Below are 27,287 nucleotides of genomic sequence, written 5' to 3'. Positions count from 1 at the left end.
GGTGGGAGTGGGAACCGTCTGTGATGTGACACGAGGGACTGCACAGAACGAAGCCAGGTCCCCTCAGAGCAAGATGGTGTTGGATGCAGACTAACTGGAAATTTAAGTCTAAAGAAATTGAATTAGTATGAGCATCTTAGGTGTTTTATCAGAACAAATTGAAAGTTATAGTTGATTCTATATGAAATATTATAAATTGATCAGTTATGTATTATATAGTTATATATAACATAATATTATATAGTGTGTATTGGTTACATATGAAATCTATATCAAATATTAAATTGTACAACTCGGATATGCAAAGTATGTACCTAGAGCTTAATGAACTTCCCAGACCGTCTCTTATTGCTTGGGTTTTGGCTCACTCCACATGGGAGTGTCTGCACGCAGAATCCAGGTGATGCTCAAAGACCCACCTGGTGTGGCCTCCTGCTGCTTTCTTTTCAGAAGGAGGCCAACTAGCCTGACCATTGACATTGTCTTCTTACTCTGTCCTCTTCAGGAATCCAGGCAGAGCAGCACAGTGGAAGAAGATTCTGAAGGGGATAATGACTCTGAAGAATTCTATTACGGAGGACAGGTAAGCACACGAGGTCCTCCAAACACCCATCTCCGGCTTTGCAGACCTGCATGTCCTGGTGGGTGGATGTGCGTGCTCACGACCTAGGTGAGGGACCTGCGTGGTTCCAGGTTCTGGAACAACAACGTCCCTGTGACTCATCTGCGTCTCCTGTTCTGCGCTTCTTCCGAGATCAAGGTTAATGCTGCAGTTTTGACTGCAGTCACGCACTGATGTTGAACGTGGCTTTCCTCGCTGTCGTGGTTTTGCACACCGCATCCCATTGTGCTTTCAGCGTTTACGTCTCTTCAGCATATTGTGCTCGGTTGGGATTGTGAAATGATAACAGTTCTAACAAAAACATGGATTGTTACTTTTAAATAGAAGAAGATTAACCTTTATAAACCTTTATCGAGCATATTTGCATTCATTGTTTTCCTTTTTCTCTGGTGCTAATGTTACCTGTTTGTTGAAGATTGTTAGGGGGGAAAATCGTAATTTAAAGATACAGAAGGGGCACAGCCACTAAGCGCATATATACACACATCTAAGAGTTAATTTTTATGTATAAAAGAATTTATATACATATATAATTTATGCACAAATATAAAAGATATATAAAATATATAAATATATATCTAATATATGTATAAATTCACGTGTGTGTGTGTGTATGATCCATTATATGGTCCCAGGACAGTGTCGACATTTTAAACTGGGCAATTCATTTTAGGACATGGGTACTTAGGGCGTCTTGTTCTGCGTCTGTAAACTTCCTGAGCAGTGAGGCTTTGTAAGTTGGTGAGAATCACGAGAAGGTGATGGCGAGACGGTTTGCATGTTGCTCTTTGACTCCCCCCCACCCGCGTCACTGCTGACCCGTCGCTGTCCCGCAGGTGAACTATGACGGGGAGCTGCACAAGCACCCGCAGCTCGAGGCCGACCTGTCAGCGGTCAGAGAGATCTACGGGCCACACGCGGTGTCTCTCAGGTGAGCAAATCCCTTTGCTGAAGAAAAGTTAAAATTATTTGGGGTAAGTGATGGGGATTTTCTTCTGGAACTGTTTCAGTGGAAATTTACCTGGGCTTCATTATACTTGAAAATGTTTAAGAGATGTTAATGCGTTGCTCCTTACATGGAATGGCGTCCTTAAGGCTCTAGGACCTTAAGGCTTAGGGTCCTCTTGGACCCCCGCTGCGGTGCAAGGGGAGGGAATGGGGGTGGGCACTCCGTGTGTTTTAGAGTGAATTATCGAAGAAGGCAGTGAGGGCCATCGTGAAAGAGTCCAGAGCAATGACTACTTTTTTCACTTTAGTTGAACTTTGCTTCAAAGCTTAAATCTTTAACCACAGTAATTTTACCCCCTCCCACACTAGAAAAAGTCTGCGGCATATGATTAAGGCACAAGAAAGCAGAGATTTCGAGTTCTTTTCTTTGAAATAGGTGTTTTTGTGTAGAGGAGTACCATAGCATATATTGACCGCTCTTACAGTTTGGACCTTTTTTTAAAAAATTTTTATTGATTTATTTTTACAGAGAGGGGAAGGGAGGGAGAAGGAGGGAGAGAAATACCAGTGTAAGAGCCAGACATCAGTCGGTTGCCTCTCACACACCCCCACCGGGGACGATGCCAGGGCCTGTGCCCTGACCAGCAGTCCCGCCGGTGACCTTGGGGTTTGCAGGACAACGCCCAGCCCCCGAGCCACACCAGTCAGGGCTAGTTGGAATCTTTTCGAAACACATTTCCATGCTATTTAGACCCCAATTATTCTGTCACGTATGTATAATTTCTTTTCAGTAGGCATTTATTAAATACCTAATGATCATCTCTATTCGTATTTTCCATTATTAATAAAATTGATAACTTTTCAACTGTTGAAATTAGATGAATATGGAATGTTATTTAAATGAAATTCCCGAAGTTGCAAATGGTTGTGATTATTTTTCCCCCGTATTTCACTTAAAAGTTTTGATCCAGTTCAAAGCCTAACAGATGCAAGCCGCGGTCTTGCCCGCTCTGGATTTCCTCTGGCTACAGAGGACGTTCCCAAACACACCTCCCAGAGGCCTAATGACATAGGGGGGAATCTCAGCAGGTCGAGTTTGATTTACTTAAAATAAGTAAGAACGAATGCACCGTCTAATCCCAAATACTGAGGCCGGGCACAGGGGACAGAGAGTAGTTACACAGAAGGTCTTGGCCTCATCTTCCTTGCCGAGTTCTACTGCTATTGAACACAGACTGTTCTAATTAGCTGTTCTTTTACTTAATTGAGGTTTATAAGAACTTAATGGAGTTTGACGAGCAAGAGTACCTCACTATGCATAATAGGCTATTCGGTGTCATTTTTTTTCTTGTGACATCTAATGAGGAAGGCAGCTAACCACAGCTGAGTTCTCTGTAAGGGCTGCAAATCTCCGAGGTCGCCTCGGTGGGGCGCAGCCATCTTGAAAGGTTGGGGGAGGGTACAGAAAGGGGGACTTTCACAAAATAGAGGACGTCAGCCCTACCTGGCCATGCCTGGGGGCAGAATGCTGGTTGTGTTGACTGTGCTGATGGACAGGCTCCTGAGTAGGAAGCGAGTTGGGTCTCGGGGGATCATGGTTAACCCAGGATTAGTTTGACGATGCTTCACCTGGAGTCATGCAACAAAATGAAGGTAGTTGGCGTTTTCCGTTACAAATTTACTCTTCTAGTCATGTGTTTATTTTTAAAAACTGTTGATCAGTGTCATCTGAAAGCCACTTGAGATTAATATTTTTTAACAGGAAGGGACTTACAAGTCACAGAATTCTCATTTGTTCAGGAATGAAGTGACTCTGATACTTGGCTTGTGAGGATTTGAACTGGCTCCCCATGGAAAGCATGCTTTGCTTTATGACATACCACCTTCCGCTTGAGAAACTGAAGCTGTGCGAGTGACACTGTGGCCCACGTTGAACGTGGGTTGGAGGAATGTGCCCGTTGCGTGTTCGATTGTGTGTTGTGGGCGGACGTTTGTAGCCGGCCCATTGGAGTCAGGTTTGGCGGGCAGGGCAGGCTGCGGACTTCTTAAGATCTGAGGCGCCTGTACTACTGTATTGAAGCCCCAACCAAACGTAAGTCTCTGGAGGGAGAGAAAGGGAAGGCGGGGTCCTCAGGAGGATCCGGGTGGAGCAGTTTCATTTCTCTCGATTTCTAGGTCTGCACCTGCACAGTGGCCCCCGGGGCGGCAGACCGGCCTTCTGGCCATCTTCCGGCCCATGCTGGGATCGGGGTCCCCTGGGGTCCCCTTCCCTTCTCGTGTGAGGCATGCACACGCAGCTGTTCTGGCCACTGCGGTGCGAGGACAGTGCTGGGGCACGAACCCTTTGTCCTCTTGGACCCCTTCCCTGGTCCCCTCAGTGACTATGGTAAGCAGCATCTCCCACCCTGGGTCCCGCTGTAACCATGTGGTGCGAGTGAGATTTAAACCCTGTTTTGTCCTAAAACATGGAGATTTCGAGGACGTTTCTTATCCCCAGCATAACCTGCACTGAAGCATGTCAGTTGTCAAGAGAGGATTTCGGGTTGGATGTTTGTAGTGTCCTTCCTACCACACTGCGTCTCCCACGCCTGCATCTGGGGCTTAGGAAAAAGGCAGCCTGAGTCTGAAAAGTGGGGGGCCATGATGACGGGGGACCCACAGAACAAAGGCACAAAGAGGACTGCATTTTTGAAAAACACTGCACGTAACCTAGATGTAAACGTCAGGACATCAGACCCCACATGGTCACCTTGGCTCCCAGCGCCTCTGCCTTCTTGAAGCAAAAGCCAGATTTTAAAGCTGAGGACAGAGGTGCAGCCCCTGTTTATGCCGTATCTCTTATTCACTGCTGTTGTATGTGGACGTCCTTTCTTATCTGGACCTGATTTTTAAGTTCTGCCCTGCCCTGTTGTTCTTTAGAGAAATTTCCAGCTACTTTGGCCACAGTCTCGCAGGTGCACTAATATGCCCAGGTTCTTCCTGGTGACCGAGTTTGCGCATTTCTTGGCTCATTCACAAACATCTCTCCCACGCTGAGCAAAATCACACACTGAGGAGGCCCGCGGAGATAGACAGACAAGCTGTGGGGTTTCAGTTCTCACAGGAAGGTGTCTGTTTCATCACAAAGCGTGTTTCTCCTCAAAATACAACTGATCAGCCGTTGAAGGCAGAAATAACTAAGTAGCAGTTGAGGTTTATTTCCCAAGAAGCTGTAGGAGAGTTTCATGTATGTGAGTATACCTGTAATTTCCTTGACAGTTAATAAAGGAAAGCTAGATATCTAAATTACATCTTTTATAACCAGCAAAATCACTGCTAGTTTTGATGAGGTAGTATTTTACAAACATGACAGTTATATAGTGAATAAGCTGTAGTTTTGCAGAGAAAGGAGAACCAATGTACACAGTGTAATATTCTATCTGAGTATCTATGTGATGTCTCATTAGTGCGGGATGTTGTGTCGATTAGTTCCAGTAAAAGGGGACTGAATTGCCAAGAATTCTAACACAGAATGCCCTCAAAGATACATGTTCATGGAAAAATAGATTTCATACATAGGGTAGGGGCAACAGTAGGTTTATGAGTTGCAAATATGCAAAACAGTTTATTCTTGTATTGTTATTTATTAGTGTATTATTTTACTTACAAACAACGGTAAACCTACTTTTTCCCCACCCTGCTCTAGAATAAAATAGGTCAGATGTACATAGGCAGAATCCAATAGCCAGGTTTGAAGCTGGGAGTAGGCAGTTCGAAGCACAGCTGAGAGGTCTGGGAAGAAGTCTGTGGAGCAATCCCTTTCCAAACCCCAAGTTTCAGATGACGCAGCCGCATCAGATCATTTCTGTGCTGTTCGTTGCACCTTCACACAGTGTTCAAGTTCACTCTGAAGTTATCTTTTCACGGGGAATAGATACAGGCAGTGTGCAAGTTTATTTTGAGTTATAAACCCAGTATGGCATGAGGACAGGGTCAGACACCTTGCTTCACAGTTCAAGGTGCATGCATAGCACAAGTGTGGGCCTCAATTCTGCTTGCTGTTCATGAGCTCTGGGGCTGCTGCTGAACATCATTCAGGTCAGAAGCGAGCCTGTTGACCAGACACCGCGTCTGGACACGTAATCTCGCTTTGTGGTCCCCCAGCAGGAAATGCAGTGACTGGCGTTGTATAAAAAGGGAAGCACAGCAGAAATCGGTTTGCATATCACAGCCTCGTTCATGCTTTGAAGGGTGGCATAAAAACAGAGTCACTGTTCACTGGTCTACTCTGGCAGGATGCCGGTAACTGCAGACCATTACTCATTCGGTGTCTCTGGGGGTCTGTGGGGGTCTCTGGGGGTCTGGACCCTGCTCTGGTGACCAAGACCACCTATAGCCCTTTATTTCCTTTTATTTGCTTTGAAAGGAATAACTAGTGTTCAAAATTGGGAAGATAGTAACTTTTAACCAAAAAAGTGTTGGAGAAATCATGTAAGGAGAGCTTTGATGTTCACACAGGGAAAGGTGTAAAAGAACACATGTCACATTCTGACTCGCAGCTTCCTGACCAAATTCTGTCGAAGTGGTCTGGAGACCCCTGTACGCAGCTTCCGATTTTCATCTCTGATGTCTTTCTGTCTGCCTCTGAACATCCCGTGTCCTGCTGCCATAAACAAATCCAAACAGAAGTTATTCTCCCTCTGAAACTGGCAGAGGCGCGTGCTGCTGATGAGGCCGAGGGGAAAGGCTCGCTGTGACGGCCGGGCTGGAGTGACAGGAAAGCGACTTAGTCCTTTAACACGGTGACTGAACCGTGTGCCTGGATCCAAGACTCCCAAACACTGTTACACCATTTAGTTTGCTCAGTAATTCTAGAAATTTTCTGTGAGAAGATGGATGCTCATAGATTTTTTTTATCCAGGGAGCTCTTTATCACTATTTATAGTGTCAAAGAATTGAACCTAGTGTTGTCTTATGGAATTTTATTTATACAAATACAGCCATTTAAATTTGTAGTTTAGAAAAATATTCCACAGTGTGGAAACAACAGCCACAGAAAAATTGAGAGAGCAGGACAAAAATCTCTACATATTATTTTATCCTTAATATATTGTATGTATTATATGATGTATTAGTGTATGAGAGAGTCCACAGGGAGACGGGAGTGAACGAATTATCACTGAGTGGTGGTTCCAAGTTACTTTTTAAAAAAATTTCTTATTTAATATAATGAGCCTATATTACCTTGGTAATCAGAAAAAGTACACATTTTTATAAAATACATAACACATTTTATAAAGTAAGTTCTACCCACGTTTGTGGTTATTCTATAAGTACTCTGTTTACTTTGTTGGTTTTTATAAATCTGTTTTATATAAAAAGTATTTTAGTCTCTGTATTTTTTTTGTAAACGACTTGCTCAGTAAGTACAGTATATTTGAACATTTCCCTTGGAATATTAAATATTCTTATATCTACTTCGTTAGTAATGAGTAATTTTAAAATACTGTGTCAGCCCTGGCTGGTGTAGCTCAGTGGATTGAGCGCGGACCTGCGAACTAAAGGATCAAGGTTCGATTCCCAGTCAGGGCACATGCCTGGGTTGCAGGCCAGTTTCCAGCAGGGGATGCAGCACAAGAGGCAACCATACATTGATATTTCTCCCCCTCTCTCCTTCTGTTCTCTTCTAAGGATAAATAAACAAAATCTTTTTTAAAAGTATTGTGCCGGTGTGCTATAGTTTACGTATTTCCTGTTCACTGTTCCTTTTTCTTCTCATTTCTGCTGTTCTGTGTGCTCCCAAGTGAACGTTCGCTCCCGTGATCCTTTCTCGGAATGGTTGTAGTCGGTGGTCCTGTCCCCACCGAAGTGTCTTTGCAACCCGCCAGCGGTCTGCCCTCACCCACAGGCAGAGGTTTCCTTTAACGCGCCTCATTAAAGAGGTTTGAATCTGAGTCTTACATTAGGAATAATTTGCTAGTGTTCTCAGTCAGCAAATCATGACCACCAGGCTATGGGCCCTGTTTTTGAACAACCCATGAGCTACGAATGGTGTTCGTTTGTTTTAAAGGGCAGGAATATGTGACAGAGACTCCGTGTGGCCTGGAAAGCCTAAAGTATTCACTATCTTGACCTTTACGGGGAAGTTTACTGAGCCCTGAACTAGAGGCACAAAAGAAATGATTCATGTGCCTGGCCTGGTTTTTATTCTTGTCTTGGTTTCTGTATAATTTCATAACTAATTGCTATATTTTTGTATCTGAATTTACATATCGTGCCTAAATTTGCATAAGGTTATAAAGGTTCTTAGTTTGGATGACACATGTTTTGACACATGCAATTTTTAAAAAAATTAATTGCTATGTGAATAATTTTTATCCCTTTTCTTAACTTTTAAAAGCATTGCCAAGAAAACACAAAGTACAGTTTTGTAAATAATGAAAATGTGGTCATTGTTTTAATATATATTTAAAGGGAGAATGGAGAAAACAGAGAGGCTAATTTATTATATTCTATTATGCTATGGTTTTTCACCCTAGGTATCAAAAATGAAAAGACTACCTATATTCTGTTATTTATGAAATTACACAAACCATTTAACCATTAAATATGCCTTCTCTGAACCCTGTAAAAGTGCCACAATTTTGTACTATAGTAGCATTATTTGAATGTACATATAATACACTGAAGTTTTTATTGGGTACTTACTATATACCAGGTACTATACTTGACACTGTTGAAGTTGGACATCAACTCAATACCTCACTTTCCATCTGCTTTTACCTGCCTTTTGAAAAATTGTACTTTGCTAAACCATAGTTTTCTGATTTGCAGATGAGGATAGTAATAGCTGTTTTGTTGAAGGCTATGAGGAGGTTGTAATGAGATTAATCATTAATGTATGACCTGGTTTCCAACCCTGAGTTGTAGTTTATTGACTATTGAACTAATTAAGCACTTGCATTAATAAATAGGACATACGTGTTCAAATCCCTGCTCGGCTGGCTGACTTGACCGCTTGGGGCCTCAGTTAACGCGTCTGTCGATCAGCGCTCAGTGGTCACACGTGTGTAAAATTCTGAGCGCAAGGTCAGGCCCCAAGTGCTCAATAAATATTGACCATTAGCTTCTGTCATTTCTATTCTCTTTACACTTGTCTCCCTCACTTTGTATAGCATTTGTAACCAGAATTTTATAAAAATACCAAAAATAGAGATGTGTGTCTATGGAGAATATAAAAACCATTGTTTTGTACTCTCTGGTTAACTTTCTCAACACTGCGCTGGTCTGGGGCACCCCCCAGGCTGGAGGAGAGCTGGTCTTCATAATGTCTTCCTGTGGAACATAACCATTGTTGTTAGTTTTAGTTTTGATAAGTCAGACTTTCAGAGCCGCCTGTGAAAACACAGGGACACTGAAATGGCGGGGTACCTGAGCCACTGACCTCTAACGTGGACGGGACACCCGTGGACACGTTACCGTGGCAGTAAATTCTTCCCCCACCCCTTCTTCATGCCCAAACTCCCTGCCGGTCCCAGAAGCAGCTCCGCAGCCTAGGGAGCACAGTGAGAACAGAGGTCATGTGAGGAGATTGTCTGGTCCACCAGGGACGTTTGAAACTGCAAACCAAACAGCTCTTGAACCAGTGCGTGCAGATACAGAGGGGAAGGTGTCTATGTGCTACAAACTGGTCACAGGGAACGGCAGTCCAACGGGCGGAGTTCGTTAATTCAGGTCCACAGTCAGTTCGGAGCCATCTAGAAACCGGGGGTGAGAATGCGTGATTAAGTTTTTAGTTTAAGATAACCTAGGGCACACCATTTTAAGGAAATTTTAAAAAATGATGTTAATGTTTGCTTTCAGGGAATATGGAGCCATTGACGATGTCGATATTGATCTGCACATTGATGTTAGCTTTCTTGATGTGAGTATCAATGCGTGCAGTATGGCGGCTAATTTTTTGGAAAGTGTATTTTATTGGAGTGACTTTCATTTTTGTTTCTCTTCTAATACTTTTAATAACATACTGACCTCTTCAGAGTGATTTATGGAGAAACAGATTTTACGTACATATGTACTTGTGTTGGTTTCTTTTAATATTATACATCCTCAGATTTATAGTTTAGTACTCTTGGAATAGTACTTCAGCATTTCTTTTCATTTTTACTTTTATATGCGAAAGCAAAACTTGAAAGTAGTTTGGTTTTCTTTTTACAAACCAGTAGATTTTGAGAAAATTTGTAGGCCTTAACGATTTATGCATTTCTTCGAAGTAAGTTAAAATGTGTTCTAATTGGGAAGACGCAGCAAGAAATCTAACTGATGACTAATTCATCTTCACAATACATGTGTTTGCCCAGGAGGAGATTGCTGTGGCTTGGGAAGTGGTTCGAACAGAACCTATAATCGTCCGACTACACTGTTCACTTACGCAGTATTTGAATGGCCCAGGTGAGGTTTATTTCCCTATTATTTTGAATATTAACTGGCTGTACACTGTGCATTAAGCAGCACGACTGTTCATTTGGTAATTCTGAGCGTAATTGCAGCTATCATGATAAATAAATGCACCTGCATGCTAAAAAAAGACGGTTTATTGGCAACCAACTAACAGAAACTGTACTGTGTAGTTGTGTAGATCTCAGAAGTTGACGGGCTGTTGTGAAATAAGCACAGTCAATCCTCAGAGAGAACGGTGCATATCGTGAAAGCTCACTGAATGTGTTTTGGGTTGCCCGTAGATTTAATTATGTCTCTGATTCTGAGATTCAATTTTAATGTATGTTTTTCTCACCTTTGATGACCGATAAATTTAACCTAAGTGTAACATCTTTCCATTTTTGAAAATGGAAGTCATGGTAATATTTTCATTTTCCAGTAGCTTCAGGGATGATTTTGCTTTATTTCAACTGATAGCTCCTTATGACAATGGATCCTATTGTAACTCTTTCCAAGACTCACTGGATTAAACTCCTGTTTTCCTACCTAACAGAGGTGTACACACACGCACTCACACGCTCAACCGGATCTGTTCACGTTGTTCCAGTGACCTACTGCGGCATAACAGACCACTCCAAACACACTGGCCTGAAACCGCTCGTCCCTCACCGTTCTTTGGTTCCGCTGGGCTGCTCTTGCTTGGGGCCCCCCGTATTTTTGCAGCGAGATGATGGATGGTGAATGGTGGATGGGGCTTTTGTCGTAAAAGGCTCCACTAGGTTGGATGCCTAGCAGTTGACAGGGTGTCATCTCAGAGCCCCACTGGGACTATTAACTAGAGCGCCTGCGTCCTGCAGGACTTCTGCATGTGGTTTGGGCTCCTTGTAGCAGGTGTTCTGAGACAGGGTGCGGGCACTGCCTGGAAGGAAGCTCGGTGAGTCTTCCGCTGTGTTCTGTCGCTCACAGTAGAGGAAGGACCCACCTGGATCGGGGGACGGGACGTGGTGGCACCTGCCGAGGTGGCGGCGATCTTTAGTCTGCTGTGCATACGACAGCGAGGTCTCTGCATGTTTCCTATTCCAGGTGTGTCGAGGAACTTGCATCTACTGTTAGTTTTCACATAAGAAAAAGAACTGTCCTTTCAAGTTTATGAAATAGATAGGAAAAGTTCACACTGACAGTGATTCTGTTGTCACCTCTTTCCCACTCTGGTAGAACGTATTCTACCTAAATAATCCACCCTCTGTACAGATGACGGAGTGAGTGACGTGAGTTCATGTGAGGCGAAGACAAATAGATGTTTCCTGCTTGGATCGTTTCAAATGTATATAAATGTGATAAAGAAGAAAGATAATTACTCACAATCCCTTCATTCCAGGACAGCTGTGTACAGTTTGTTTTCCATACATACGTGTTTTATTTTCATAAAGTTGACATTGAATTGGCAAGTAGTTACGCATTTTAAGGTTGGGTCACGAGACCATCCTTGTTAAGCATTCTAAAATAGAATGATGCGTGGTACCTGCACAGTGTTCTGGCCAATAGGTATATATATATTTTTTCTTTTTTTAAATGTGCCTGTTTAATTTTATTCTGATAGTGATTAAAAGAAAAGAAGCGTTCATGCCAGAACTTTTGCGTTTTTGAATTATCGGGGTTCGGGATAAAATTGGGTCAGTTCATTCCTGCTTCCCCCGACGGCATGTGTGGGAGAGGAGGGTGTGGCTGCTTTTACGCCCTCTCAGCGCTGCCGCCCATTTTCAACGTGGTCTTCAGGGTCAGACAGAGTTTTCTTCACAATATCTCTTTGAAGAGTTGGTTTTATCAATATGGTAACAATGTTATAAGTGTTGTGAAGATTTCAACGATCATTGTAACCCATGCTTAGATGATGTGATTGTTCACTGCCACTTATTTGTAACTCATCCATAATTTAATTTTTTCATCTCGTATATAATAGTTAGTAAACCAAAGACACCAAGGTCATGCTTTGTCTTTTCTACCTGAGAATGGCCCTTTGTTTTGTGAGCAGGACAAGTTTGGCCAAGTACAGATTCATGGGATCCTAATCTTTTCCCCCCAGAAGACAAAAGTGCTCTAGAAAAAATTATGCTAGTTTATACCCGACGTGTTTTAACTTTGTTCCCTTGTAAGAAATCTAGTTGATGTTGTTCATTTTGTTATATGTGCTCACTGTGCTATTTTCTCTGTTTCTCCTTGGTGTTCTTTTGTATGTTTTTTTTTACTGATATACTTAAATCCTAATCCACCTCAAACAACTCTTATGCCATTGTTTTGTTTTCTCTTTACCTACTCACCTTGGTACATGTAGATTAGCTCTAACACCTCTGTCTTCCATTGACTGTGTTTTGCCCTGTGATAGTGCACATGTTTTTACCCCAATTTTTGAGGGAGAAATAAGGACGCACATCATACACGGGTATAATGATCACACGCCATGGATATAACAATGGGCATAGCGATCCCACGCGTAACGCCCCCAAATGTGGGCGTGCGTTGTACACGGGAACACGTCAGTTGCTCCCAGAAGAAACTGCTGTTGTCTGTCAGTCATCATCCTTCACCTCTGAGAATGTTACACTTTTTTTTTCCCATTTGTCTTCTACCCTATTAAGTAGACATTAAGACTCCATTAAGAACTTCTTCATTCAGCCTTTGATTTAATGTTTCCCTTCTACTTTTAATTTAACTACCATCTTAACTGATACCCTGTTATTTCCTCCTTCTCATTAATTGCATTCATTTTGTTTATGTATTATTATCCTGAGTTTTGTGACTATAAATCAGTGATCGTCCAACCGATTATTTCTTTCCTGTAGATGGAGTGTTGTTTTGCTCAGTGTTGAAGCAGGAGTTGAAATGTGCTTCTTTCAGGAACTAGTGTGGCTTGTGTGCAGTCTCTTCAGCTAAGAAGGAGCACAGAATTGGCCCTTTCTCTTCTCCAAGTGCGTTCGTCTGAGACCTGGGAGCCGCGGGGCTGTGACTCCGCTGGTGCGGCCCACGGACCCCCTCGGACCCCTCCCCCAGCATCTGCACTCTTTGCTGCTAACAGCAGCCACCCCATTGGACACAGTGGAGCTCTGTCTCTCCCGGCCAGTCTTCGCCTCTGCCCTGCCCCTGCCCTGTGGCTGGTGTGAGTGTCCTGCGGCCCAGCTACCCTGCCCTGGGGCCAGATGCACTTTATGCTCCCGTGTTCCCCACTGGACCAGGCTGAAGCGGGGACTGGACCCTTTTCCTGTCTTCCTTTTCCTCCTTCTCTGACCCTCTATTGGTTTCTCCTGGAAGCAGTTCCATAGTCAGTTCTCGGGCCCAAATCTTCACTCGGGGTCTCACTTGACCTTAGAGGGTGGGTCGCAGGGCAAGAAAGAGGTCCGAGTCTGCTTCAGGAGGAAGCCTGCCTGTCCGGCCCTTTAGGAAACTGCTCTGAGGCGGGTACTTAGAGATGCGTTAGTGGTGTCTTCCTTAGCATCCTTCCCTTCAGAGAGTGGGGTTCTGCGGGGCCAGCCCTTTAGGGCCCCTTGCATCTGGCTTACTCGTAGCAGAATTCCCTGCATGTTTCTCACGTGGAGATGACCTCACAGGCAGGTTCCTGTCCTTTCGCCGGTGCCTCCTGTTTCCCTGGCGCACTGGTTACGAGGAGCTCCTCCCAGCCCATGTGCCCTGACTGCGCATGGGCATCTCCCCAGAGGTTTTCTTTTTCTTAGGAAAAATTCAAGGAAAAACGACAAATTTAAAATGGGCATTTCTGTGAAATACATGACAACAGCAAGAGACAGTGATACTAAAAAGAAACATATTTATTATTCCGGAAAAGAACAATTAGGGATCATTTTACTTTATGATTGCATTATTGCAACCAAATAAAATGGTGAGAAAGTATCTCTTGACTGTTTGCAATATGTCTTTGAGGGTGTCAGTATTTATGGTAAAATTAACTTGAAAAACTGTATGACTAATACAGGATTTAGATTGACCTCGTTAAGAGTTCTTTTTGAAAAACATTTATTGCCAGGCTTTGGAAATGTATGAATCATACTGTGTGAACTGAATTTGGCTGAGGCTAATCTGACCATATATCTATGAGCGAACAGGACCAATAAGATTTGAAGAAGTAGGCTTTCTTATCCACTTTGAAATTAAAATAAGGTTTATCTTTATTGTACCTGGGGAAGTATACTCTAAGTAAAAAGAAATGATGGTTATGATTCTTAGGGTGTTATATATACTTTTCCAGAATTGTTGGTATACAAGTCTGGTTTCCGATCTCAAGGATAGGGACACTTTGACCCTAAAGTGGCCAACGACTGACACTGAAAGGTTATTCTATGCAGATCACTTTGTGTTGGGTACCTCGATGTCTCTGCGATGAGAGTTATGATGTCCACATGTCTTAAGCAGCCCTTCCCAACCCAAACTGTATGACAAGGAAAATTTGAGTGACTTGCACCTTTTTAAAACCGTGAACATATTTTATTAGTGCATTCTGTCAAATACTCTTAAACCATTGAATGCTGAGTGGTGAGTGCCTTTTCCGAGAGGTTATTAATTTCATAACCATAGTTATTAACCTACAGAAACAGAACAGGGAGCCCGTGATGGGGTGTGCTCTCCTGGGCCTCACCCTCGGCCCCCCATGGCCTTGTCATGAAAAAGGTGTGGGCTTACACAAACCTGTGTCTTCCACCGAGACAGAAGCGCACCGGCGGTGTCCAGCCTGCAGCCCAGGATGGCTGTGAACGCAGCCCAACTCAAAAATCATAGATTGACTTAAAACATCAGGAGGTTTTTTTGTGACTCTGTGTCACAATGTATTTAATGTGTGACCCAGGACAACTTCTCAGTGTGGCCCAGAGATGCCAAAAGGTTGGACAGCCCGGTACACTGCCCTACACATTGCTGTTTACTCTTACTATGTGTGTTTTGAAGATTATTTTTCATTATTATATGTATAATATAGAGGACCTGGCAGAAGTAACGCCTGCTGGAGTATGGTTGGTAGCAAAATGATAGGGGTATAATAACTTACAGTTTTAATTTTAACATTTCACCTAAAATACCAAATGGTGTGCTTGAGTGTGATATTATCATGTTATGGAACCACAAGCTTATGATTTTGTAATAAGAGATCTTGTAACAAGAGAGGGACGTTATTTGTGCTGGACCCTCGATTTATATACACACGTATTATACCTTAGCATATAACACACAGTGATCTTCAGAATCCCTGTATACGGAGCATAAAAGTGACGTATAGCACGGTGCGTGCGCCATTTTTAAGTGTGTGTGTATTACACACTGTGCGATATGTAAATAGGTGCATGTGTAACTTTTCTTCCAGGCACAACACGTCTTGTATATGCGCACACGGAATTACATGTGTGCCTCCTTCTCTTGTCCTGGCTGATGGCTGAATGTCAGCTCCACATTTCGACTGATTTTTTTTCCCCTCTTTGCAGTGCCCACTGTTGATGTCTTTCAGATTTCCACCAAAGAGCGGTTTGGATTGGGACATCAGCTGAAAAAGTAAGTTTTCCGAAGAATAAAAAATCACTTTCTGCAAAGGAGAACCGGGCTGTCCCTTGCTCATTGTTCTCCCCATTTTGAAGCGAGAGCCTTGTTAGCTGGCAAAGCCTGAGGTCAGAACTGGGCCATCCCCCCTCGGCCTCCCAGAGTCACCCTCCCACCTCCTCCAGCCGCACGGCACCTGTGGAGGCCACCAGGGAGGACTCGGGTCCCTGCTCAGGGCACCCGCAGGAGGAGCTGGGCCGTGGGTGTGTTTCCCGCCTCTGGGTCTCTCCTGTGAGTCACCCTGCGGTGGCTGGTCACCACTGAAGTCTGTCTGCTCTGGCTGTGCCTGACTTCCTCCCCTGTGGGTTCTAGTGACAGCCCCTCTGCCTGTCCCCTGGTGCTGAGAGGTGGTAACAGTGCCGCAGAGACTGCCCAGGCTCCCGCCGCGCCCCTTGTCTCCACACCTGCGCCTTTGAAACGGTCCTTTTGTAAAGAGACCCAGTCCTTTCTGTTTGGTCCCTGACTCGTACGATGAGCCGATTTATCTCTTATAGACATGAATCCACTCCACTTGGACGGACTTTTGAAACTCAGGGGTGTGCCACAATTAGTCACAGTCAGAATCTAAACTTAATAAATTCCATACTTATTAAAGTATTAGCTTTAAGAATGTGTACTTACAGAGGCATCCAAGGATTACTTATTCTTCCAGATACAGCTTCACACTGCAATCGGACATTTAAATCTTGCTGCAACCTTGGTTGAAGAAAATCTTCAAAAATTAAGTGTAAATTAAAAATCCTCTCTTGTCCTGAACTCTGAGGTGACTTTCCAGCGAACTGGAAGTGTGCACCATTATGACAATTTCACACCCTCCTTCCTCGCTGCCTCTACCGCTAAAAAGACCCAAAATACATCCCCACACGACAGCCTCCACTGACCTCATCTCAGCCAGCAGACAGCGGCTGGGGTAGGAAGTCTGAGAGCTGTACTTCCGTCGATGCGAGTTAGTCTGGTAACACCTACAGGATATTGATGAATCAGTATTGGCTTAGTGCCAAGAGCCACACCTGCCCCTTTCGGTGACATATGTCCACGTGTGTCAGCCCATATTTGGTAATGCAGGTGGGATCGCTGTCATTTCATTGTACAGGCTAACACAGGCAGACTGTTTCCTCCCCTTATCTTTGAACATGGGCAATAATAGCTTCTTCCTGCGGGTGTCCTGAGAATTAAAGAGAAAACAATCTTTATTTGAGGTTTGTATGTTACTTACTGGTATCCTGTAAATTATAAACAAATAATAGTACCACTTTTCTGTCCCCAAAACAACCCATGTTCCAAGTAACTGAGAAGAACATGAAAAACAAGCAGTGCAGGATTGACTTGAAAGGCAATCAAAATACTTAATTTATTGCACACATAATGCTTCATTGTAAAAGTTCTCATCTACTTAAATACCAGACTTAAAGGGGCCACTGCCACCTGAGAGATGGGCTGCCAAGAAGGTACTGCAGCTTGAGACCCTTCTCAGAAAACAGGGCTGGGCTGAGTCCACAGCAGGCTTACCGGAGTTCTTCACCGTGGGATTGTGAGCAAGGGAGCTTGACTTAGGACGTGTTGATGCAGAAGTTACCAAATCCCTGCCTTCTGATACTCACCGAAAATTTACCTATGAAGTTGGTTTCACCCGGCTTAGTTTTACTTAAAATTACGGTTTTTATTCTGTTGCACTTCTTACGAAGAAAAACATGCAAACTGAGTAAAAAGAAATTGACATTGCTTGTATCTTAATAAATAAAATTGTCATTATTAACAGGAATTTTTCAAACTGTGTTCCTGGCACCAACAAAATAGTTCAGATTTTATTTTGCCACTTCCGTCCAATGCATTGACTCTAGACTGTCACTTTAGAATCTTTAGAAATCCGTTTATATCTTTCTTTTACCAATTCTTCTGTCATTAATACTTTAACTAGATTGTGATAATGTGTTAATAATTCATAAAGCCATAAAAAGTTTCTGCATGATGCTTTTTTGCCTGCAGAAGCATCGAGACTCTAATAGCTGGTTTGTTTCCCTTCCCTGAAAGCGGTCTCTGCATAATAAACAGCACAGTTCGATGATACTAAGTTTCCCCGGGCTTGTGCTCATAGTCTCCCTTTGGGTTGACAGGATCATGCAGACGTTCGTCACGCAGCAGTGGAAACAGAGCAAAGAGAAATCCAGTTGCCTGCACAGCAAGAAGCTGTCGGAGAAGAAAGCCAAGTCCCCCCTGCATTTGTTTTCTACCTTGCGCAGGTGGGTGACAGATGCCTCGCCCTGCGTTATTACTAATTGTCCCGCGCATGCGATTCCACCGTCACTCAGTTCGAAGCAGCCTGCCCTTTACTCCTGCATCAGAAGAGGCAGTAAGATACATGCACTTCATCAAAAACTGCTTTCTTAGGCTTACTCCGATACATTTTTGCCCTCTCATCACAATTTTCTCTACTTAAATTAGTTCCATAAAGGATGCTGGAGTAAGTAGGAGGGAAAAACCTGATAATCTTTTTTTGCTTTTCAGGAGAAGTGCATTTCAGCTCCCGTGACCAGTCTGCACACACTTTAGATTTCCGTTGTAGCTGGGTAGGCTGACCACGCGGTGGCGTTGGTGCGCAGCTGAGTTCTCCTCCTGCTTGGCCCTGTGCTAATCGTTGTTCCGTTTTGAAGGTCGCCAAGTTACCCTCCCCCCGGTTGCGGGAAAAGCAAATCCAAGCTGAAACCCGACCAAGACGGCATCTCCAAAACGCATAAGCTGCTGCGGAGGACTTGTTCCAGCACCGTCAAGACGGAGGACGCATGCGTCTCCAAGTCGCAGCACCGGAGCTTCGGCCGCTCCCTGTCCAGTGACCCCAGGGCGGAGCAGGCCGCGCCCACCCTCAAGCCGCACAAGCTGCTGGCCCGGCCCTGCCCCGTGGCCGCCAAGCAGGAGGACGGCCTGGCCCTGAAGCCGCACAAACTGCTGACTCGGTCCTGCTCCGGGGACCCGCGCTGTGAGCACGGCACCACCTTGAAGCCCCACAAACTGTTGAGCAGGTCTTACTCCAGCCACCTGCGCATGGACGAACTGTACGGGCTCAAAAACCACAAGTTGCTCGGCAAGCCCTCCGCCAGCGCCCCCAAGTCGTCCAAGTCCGAGCTCGGCCCGGAGCCCGCCGCCGAGGGCCGGAGGCTCTCGCTCACCTCAGGGCTTATTGGTATCTTGACCCCGTCTTCATCCTCCTCTTCCCAGCCCGCTGTGCGTAAACGTTTTTCCTCTCGAGTTCTTCCACCTTAGGCTGAGATGCAGCGGGAGAGGCTTTCTAGAGATTGGTAGAGATCTGGTAGAGGAAAGAAGCAAGATTTTGTTTGTTTTTGAAAATGTACTGGTTGTTGTAAATGTTACTTTGCATACCAGACGTTTGACATGGTACTGGAATGTGAGTTTCGGTTCTGGAAAATATATATATAAATGTGGTTATTGATTTGAGGTCGAGTCCAAATGGTAATGAGTGCTACTACAAGTGGAAAGATGCCAGTTGGATTCATAGAGCCAATCTTTGTAAGCAAGCTAAAATTTTAATGTTTGCTGAAGTAGGTTTATCTGATCTCTAGTTTTCTCACATAAGTAGTGGAGGATAAGGTTTGTCTAATAATTCAGTTAAGAGTGATGTCCTTTCTGTTATGTCTAAGAGGAAACTTTCTTGGCCCATGAACACCATTACTTGTACAGAGAAGCCACATGTACAGCTGAATTCTCTTTGCCTCACTTGAAGCTGCTCTTGGTGGCTATAAACCCAGTGACTTGATCCTAAAGCTGGTTTGAGGGTGGGGAGAGAGGTCTGAGAAGTGACCGTATTAAAACTTAAGAACTTGGGTGGTATTGGAAGTCAGTTTTACACAAAATGTGCCTCCAACGCGGTCTGCGTTATAGTCAGTTTCAGGTAAGGAAATAGACCTATCTTATGTGTATAATTCACATGACATAGCTGATACAGTATTTGCTTTTGCTAAGTGGGGGGGGTATCTGTGCTGGGAAGGCCATATTTAGCTCTTAAATGTTCATATGGATACACGTAGCAATGATGAAACTGCAAAAAGAGATTATGTTGAGGAAGTTGTATTTCTCATATACATTTATTTCTATAGTTACATTGTTAATTTGACTACATTATATCTGTGTTAAGAAAATGTATTTGAATAGATTGGTAATGTTAGGTGGACATCCTTAGAACCCATTTCTTACTAAAACTGGTATTAAAAACATACAGAAATTAATGTCAAAGAGTTCTATAGTAGAAAGTTTCCCACGTTAGTTATACCTACGATAAATAATCTCATATTCTATAAAGGAAAATGTCTCACTGTTCTCTCGTGTGGTTAAGCTTAAGCATAATATCATAGTTTGGAGTTGTACTCTTTTTAGTCCCCGACCAATGCCTTTAAAGGATTAATTCTACCTGACTGTAAATGAGTTCGAAATATTCTAAAGGAGGAGGTGGGAGCCTTTGACAATGAGTAATAGAGGAAGTAAGTTTTTTTTGTGACCATGTAAAGATGCCAATCACTTTTACTAAAAGATCAGAAATGAAGAATATTCATTTATGTAGAAAAAGATTGCAGTAGTAATGTCAGAATGTGAATTACAATACAGAAACTCTTCAATCCTGATGTCCTATCAGTGACTGAATTCCTGTTACAGGTGATCCTAGAAAGATCACATCTATATTCACAGTTGCACAAAGTCACAGGCTGTCATTTACATACTTCCTCATTTTAAAATTTACTTTTTTTTTTTACTTTGCTTTTTATAGCCCAATGGTGCCAAATGCATTCCAGTACGAGATCGTGGCTTCCTGGTGCAGGTAGGAGCGAAGATTCCAACCATTGTAGAAATATTTTAGCTTTCAGTGGGTTTTCAGACCGTGTGTGACCTTGCCCTAATTATTTCTCCGTGTTGTGCGATCCAGACCATTGAGTTTGCTGAGCAGCGGATCCCCGTGCTGAACGAGTACTGCGTGGTCTGTGATGAGCGCCACGTGTTTCAGAACGGCCCCATGCTGAGAGTGAGTTCTTGAGGCGGGGTGTCAGTGAAGAGGGTTGAGCTATGAAAATGAGTGAGTAACTGCATGTGCAGTAAATGCTTTCTGTCGAGCAAATTATTTAATAACCCAGTGTGGTATAATTTTGACCAGTGAATCACTGTTCCTGAAGGAATCCAAGCAAGAACAAGTAGTGCTATAATGAGGAGATATTTCTCATCGTATTTTCTATGATGTAGCCTGTGTGTCCTCTCTCCGTGTCCCTTTATCTGCCTGTCTCTGGATCCACCTACTCGTATATCATAGATCGTCTGTGTCGTATGGACGGAGATAGATGTAAATGTCCAGGGCTATATATGGAAACTTGTGCACGGTTTTTCTTCAAATAATTTAAGATGCTAAATGCAAGGAGAGGGTATCTTTATTCATCAGAGAGGTATATAGTAGCATGCGGAAAATCAGAATAAAGATTTCAAAAATGCTAACTCACTGATACGTATATTCAGGGTATGATTGAGGGAGTATAGAGATGAAGTCCATGTGCATTTGGGGGAGAATTATCGAATTTCAAGCTTTGCCATTTTTTATTGAGATAAAGTTTATATGACATTATTTACTATTTTATTTTATTTATTTTTCATTGTTGTTCAGTTAGAGTTGCCCCTCTTTTCCTCCCATTACTCTCCCCTGTCCTGCCCAGCCCCCACCTTCCACGTTCAGTCCTCCCCCCATGTTGTCCTTGGCCATGAGTCCTTTATACATGTCCCTTCCTTGCCTTGACTCTCCCGCTTCTTTCCCTCCTGAGCCTCCTCCCCGCCTCTGGCATTATTTACTATTTTAATGTGTACTATTTATTGGATTTCAGTATAATTCAATACTGACTTATACTGAAACCATTACCACCAATTCCAGAACATGTCCGTTGCCCAAGAACCTCTGTGCCTGTTAACGGTGACTCCCAGTTTTCCCTTCCGCTCGTCCCCGGCAACCAGTAATCTACTTTGTCTTTATGAATTTGCCTATTCTGGATGTTTCATATAAATAGAATCATACATTATGTGGCCTTTTATTTTGGGCTTCTCTCCCTTTAATGTTTTCAGGGTTCATCCATGCAGCATGGATCTGTACTTTATTCCCTCCGTGGCGGAATGATGTCACATTACACGGGCACATGACATTTGTTTATCCACTCCTTGATCCGTGGGATTCCTGGGACAGACTCTGTTTAAAGTTCTGAGGAACTACCAAACTCTTTGGACCTTTTAATCTTCCTGCCAAAGGTGTCTGGTGGTTCTAGTTTCTCCATGCCTTCACCAATAGACATATATTTTTACTTACAGTCATCATAGTGTGAAATCGTAGCTCACTGTGATTTTGTTCTGCATTTTCCTAATGACTCATGACTATGAGCATCTTTTTCATGTGCCTGTTGGCTAGTTGTTCATCTTCTACAGAGAAATGCCTGTTCAAATGCTCTCCCCGTTTTCGGGCTCATTGTTGTTGTTGATGAGAGTTTTTATGTTTTTCATATACATGTATATGTCTATATTCTGAATATTCTTATTAAATATATGGTTTGCAAAAATTTTCTTTTTTCTGTGGGCTTTTTTCACTTACTGTTGACATTCAGTATTCTAGATTAGGCTCAAGTGTACTGGGTTTTCCTTTTTAATTTTTATTTTATTGTGGCAACATCAGTTAATAACAGAAATTTCAGGTGTGCAGCTTTATTATGCGACATCTGTATACTCTGTTGTGTTGTTCTCCTGTGACACACGAAGGTTTTAATTTTGATGGAGTCCAAGTTTATCAGTTGAACTGTTGAATAATTCAAGATCTCGAAGATTTATAGCAAGTATTTCTTCCTAAGAGTTTTATAGTTTATATCTTAATGTTTAAGTCATTGTATTTCAAGATTTATCCTTTAGAAATCATATATAATAGCCATCTCCAAACACAATTGTCAGATTTTATGATGTATTTGTTTCATTTTATTTTTTATAGGAAACGTATATAAAATGTTTTTCTTGCTATTCCTGTGCAGTTTTTTTGCCAGTCAGCTTTTCTGTCAAAGACTTATATTGCAATTCTGAAACCCAAATTTAACTAAGTCAGCATTCATTTATTATATATCTGCATAAATTATTTTTATTTGGGCGTGATAATGTATAGTTAGTAAATAGAGAACATCCTTCGATTGTTTCAATTTATCCCTGAAGGAGGTGCATTTTTATTTGTGGGTGCCTGTCCGTTAACCTTGACCTGTTTAGCTGGGTCCACAGCAATGCCATTTCCACTGCAGGAAATAATACTGTTGTTATTAATGGCAAGCACATCTTTGAGAGCTATTTATGTGGCCCCATGTTCAAAGTGCTTCACATGGATCCTCTGATTTAATCCTCATAGTAACCCTGTGAGGTGGGTGGTATCACTATTCTCTCTGCCTTACAGATGAGAGAAACGGTTACTCACTCAGAGTCACTCTGCTCTTAGGTGATGGAGACCCGATTTGAACTCCGGAGGAATGGCCCTGAGGCCGTGGTTCTTAGTCATGGAGGGACTCTTGACTCCTGTACTTAAGTTGGCTTCTTCTGCATCTGGACATTTCCTGCACACATCATTAGGTTTCACTCTTTGTGGTTTAATTACTGGCAGTTCTTTCCTGTAGGAAGTGACAGAAATCTCACAGTTGCTATCGGTATTCTCTGTCCCTTAGATCAAGTTTCGTTTTACTTTATAGAATTCTGAACCAATGAAATTGGCTGTTTTGGAAGTAGAAGCATGTTTGTAAACAAGAGAGAAAACAAGATTTTTCTAAATAAATATGACTATTCGTTGGTTTTTATGTTGCTATAGTTCAGACTAATACCTAAGGAAATCAGAAAAATTACTTTGATTCCATAAATAGTAGGTAAGTGACAGAGGACATCAGATCAGGAAATGAAAACCAAAGAAGCATTTCATGTTCCAAGGAAGAGAGAATAAACAGAGTGTGCCTTTGATCCTGTTAGAAGTTTCACCTAAATCAGCTCCTTCGGTTTTTCTTTCCCTTGCTTAGATCTGCTGCAGTCTGTTTCAGTGTGATGTTAATAGTGATGCATAAAAATGACTGGAAATATAATTTCTTATGAGATAATGGTCAATGTCAGTCATTGACCATATTTATTCAGTCCATATGTCACGTAACAAACCCACAAATCCCAGAGATACAAGGGGGATAATTTATAACCCAGTTGGTGATTAAACAAGTCAGATAAAGCTGCAGGGTCTCCAGAGAATCCAATGTTACTACCTTTGTGAGATCTTTCTGTTTCACAATTCTCTCTCTCTTATTTTTTTCTCTTTTCTCCAAGTCTGTTATTTCAATATGACCTAAGCTCTTTTTTTCCCCCAAAATATCCCTAAAGTTTTCATCTGCGTCAGCTCTTGTGCCGCTTGGCTTAGTACTGGGTGAGCCTGCCGCGGTGCCTGCTATGTGGGGAACTGAAATACTGCTTTAGATATAGCAGAAAGCTCCAACTTTCTCTTTTGTTTACAAAGTTGCTGTGTGAATGTCGCTCCCAGGTTTGAGTTCTGACATATAACACTCCAATCTGCATGAAACTCCCACCAACATCCAGAGGATACTCAGAGATGCCCAGCTTTCCAGTGGGGCTGCGAAGTTTGGATCTTTATCAGGAAAACCACACCCACACCGAGTCATGGGTCCTCTGCATTTTGGAGCCAGCTAGTGTTAATGCAACAACTGTTTAGAGATGCTCATTACACACTGACTCTTCTTCAGGGGATTTGCACAGCAGGAAAGGCTGCATTGACAGAACTCGGTCTTCCCAGCCTCCGCGTCCCTCACGCCCTTGTGTTTTTGTCACACCCACCTGGGCACTCTGTCCGTGCGTTAGTGTGGTTGTCATCTCCTTCCATCCCTGTCCCTCAGCTGCTGTGCTGCACAGGAGAAAGCCACACGGTTGTGTAGATAGTGTTTCTACAAAGTGGGAAGCTCGCCATTGATACTTGGCGATCATTCTCTGTGTCTTTGGTTAATAGACTTTCCCGTTACCCACATCGGCTTGTAATGTAAGAATTACGACCTCGTTCACTCCTCTGGCCGTGCAAAAGTGGCCCAGGTGACTTGCTCCGAGAGGGTCCATCAGTCTGGGAGTCTGTTCTCACCACTGGAGAACATCGCCCGGTCCGACCGCAGCAAAGTCAGCTGGGAAACCTGAGAACCTGCACTTTTGAGTATCCAGCCTGACTCAACCTTAGACAAATATTCATCACTATTCAGTCCTTTTCAGACTGAAATTAGTAATACTCAGTTGTAATTTGGTCATAGTTGAAAGCATTTCCATGAAAATTTGTGAGAAACTGAGCATGTGTGTGAACCTGGATTTGTCCTGTTTTACTTCCCAAGAGAAAAAGAGCCAGGCCTTCCTCTGTTCGGGTCTGGCTTTTGAAGAATGGATGAAAAAGCATGTCCTGTTCGGTCCTGTTTGTCCGTGCCTGAAAGTTAGGACTTTAAGGCCTGAGATACAGGCTAAGCGAAACAACAGTTACACCAAGAAGCTTTTAGTTCAAAAATGGGATTTCCTTTTACATCCAAATTGAGTAGAAACTGGTTTTAATGGTCAAACGGTAACTCTGGTTGTAGGAGACAGTTGGGGTCACCCTGTGTTGGGGTGTAGTCCGGCCTTATCGTATCTTCCTGTGCACCTGTGTTGGTCTCTTTGGGGTTCTTGTCTGTCTTAATGTGCAGTAAATCTTTTTCTGCACCAAGTGTGTCTCTCCCCCAAAACATGAGAGGAACCCAAACCATTGATTATAAAACCAGAAGTACAGAGAATCAAAGGCTTGCAGGTTTTGTGTTTCTTTTTTAGGAAGAAAGATTTTAGCAATGAATTAAGAATTCCGATAAAAGAAACTGAAAATAAAAATACGACATAATATGCTTCAGTACAAGTTTTTATTAAGCACTTATTTTTGTGTATACATTGGGGGAAAACAAGGAGAGGCAGCTAATCTAGGTTATCTAATATTGTTAATATTTAAACAGCTCTCTACCTCAAGAAGTTTTTATAAACCTCACCTCACTTGATTCTCTTTCTTGGTTGGTCCTCTTGTCAGCCTGGAGAGCAGGACGTGGTATTTATCCCTGTTCTGCTCATAGGAAAACTGAGCCAGATGCACATGCTCCTCCTGGATAATGACACAAAAAACTTTTATTTGTGTTTTATGTCGGGTTTGCATATAGTACTTTGTTTGAACAAAGAGATTGGCAAAAGGTTTGAAAAGTACTCGCCTACACCATGCTAAGTTGATTTCATTGAAATAAAATTAAAAATGTATTCAGCTTAGATTAAAACTTCTAAGATAAATTTCATCTTAGGGATATAAAAAGTAACCCATGCTTTTAAATGGTGCATAATGAATATTAACTTGCAAATGTGATATGGAATGGTAAGCAGCACTTGCCTTGGTTTTGCAGTTTAAATTATTGGGGCCTAATGTTCGAAAGCAATATAATAATATTGCATTAAGAATGGGTAGTATTGCCCTGGCTGGAGTAGCTCAGTGGATTGAGTTTGGGCCTGCAAACCACACGATTGTGGTTCGATTCCCAGTCAGGGCACATGCCTGGGTTGCAGGCCAGTTCCCAGCAGGGGACACATGAGAGGCAACCAACCACACATTGATATTTCTCTCCCTCTCTCCTTCCCTTCCCCTCTAAAGATAAATAAATAAATAAGTTAAAAATTTAAAATAAAAGAATAGGTAGTATTTTATAAATTGAAACCAATTACTGTAAAAGCAAAAATGAAGTAGTGGCCCTGGCTGGGTAGTTCTGTTGGTTATGGTGTTGTCCCGGATTCCCCAAGGTTGCGAGTTCGATCTCCGCTGGAGCACAGACAGGAATCAACCCATGAATGCATAGATAAGTGGAACAACAAATCGATGTTCCTCGTTTCTCTCTCCCTTCCTTTGATCAATCAATTTCAAAAGTTTAAAAAAAAATGATTTAGTAAGTACTGTACACACTTGGTTATATTTAAGCACACATAAATGATTGTATAATAAAACACATCATTTCACTCATCCAGTAATAGCTATTAAATTACTGTGTTCTCTTTTGAATTGATGCTACACTTTCTGTGTCAATAATATAGTAATAGCAGAATTTGTGTCAGGTAAGGGATTAGCTGGGCGTCGGCTCAAGGCGTGAGAATGCTAATCAAGAATGTAACTACTTACTCCATGAAGGAAGGTTGATTTGGGGTCTACTCTTTGAGTAACATGTACTTTCTGTGAATGATGAGACCACCTCAGTTATGTGTGGGATTCGAGAGCTTGCTTTCAGGGTTTCTTCTTGAGTTGACACTTGAACTTCTCCCAAAATGTGGCTAAACCTGGAGGGGGGGGAGGGGGGGGAGGGAAGGAGTCTACAAAAACCAGTTTGCAAATATTGATCTCAAAATGGACTGATTTATATTTCTAAAAAATGACCTTCCAATCTAGGGTAGCAGGTTATTTTATTTCATTGTCATTGTTTAAGGCAACAACTTGATACCAGAATGGTAGCTTCTTTTGTTGCATGCACACACACATACACACACCCTATTTGAACAATCACAAAGTGTGGTTGATTGTCCAAGGTTCAAATAAAAATATAAAAACCAATCATTATTCATATGCACTTATCAAGGCTTTGGGCTT

General features: G+C 42.6%; 1 protein-coding gene across 4 annotated transcripts in view; it reads left to right on the top strand.

Annotated features, from left to right (window-relative positions):
- The window catches only part of PARP8 (poly(ADP-ribose) polymerase family member 8), a 151,353-nt gene that overhangs the window by 94,949 nt on the left and 29,117 nt on the right, over positions 1-27,287 (top strand). For all 4 annotated transcript variants that reach the window (XM_037145110.2, XM_053657203.1, XM_053657202.1 and 1 more), the window contains 9 exons: positions 506-583; positions 1,459-1,553; positions 9,413-9,473; positions 9,910-10,000; positions 15,466-15,532; positions 17,692-17,817; positions 18,229-18,796; positions 20,352-20,402; positions 20,508-20,603. In XM_037145110.2, the coding sequence (XP_037001005.2) occupies positions 506-583; positions 1,459-1,553; positions 9,413-9,473; positions 9,910-10,000; positions 15,466-15,532; positions 17,692-17,817; positions 18,229-18,796; positions 20,352-20,402; positions 20,508-20,603 (1,233 nt within the window). The remainder of the gene's footprint in view (positions 1-505; positions 584-1,458; positions 1,554-9,412; positions 9,474-9,909; positions 10,001-15,465; positions 15,533-17,691; positions 17,818-18,228; positions 18,797-20,351; positions 20,403-20,507; positions 20,604-27,287) is intronic.

This window comes from Artibeus jamaicensis, unplaced genomic scaffold (genome assembly GCF_021234435.1).
Source record: "Artibeus jamaicensis isolate MK-2021 breed Jamaican fruit bat unplaced genomic scaffold, CSHL_Jam_final scaffold_369, whole genome shotgun sequence".
Lineage (NCBI taxonomy): Eukaryota > Metazoa > Chordata > Mammalia > Chiroptera > Phyllostomidae > Artibeus > Artibeus jamaicensis.
Note: the sequence above shows the minus strand (reverse complement) of the source record. Positions and strands in the feature narration are given on the sequence as shown.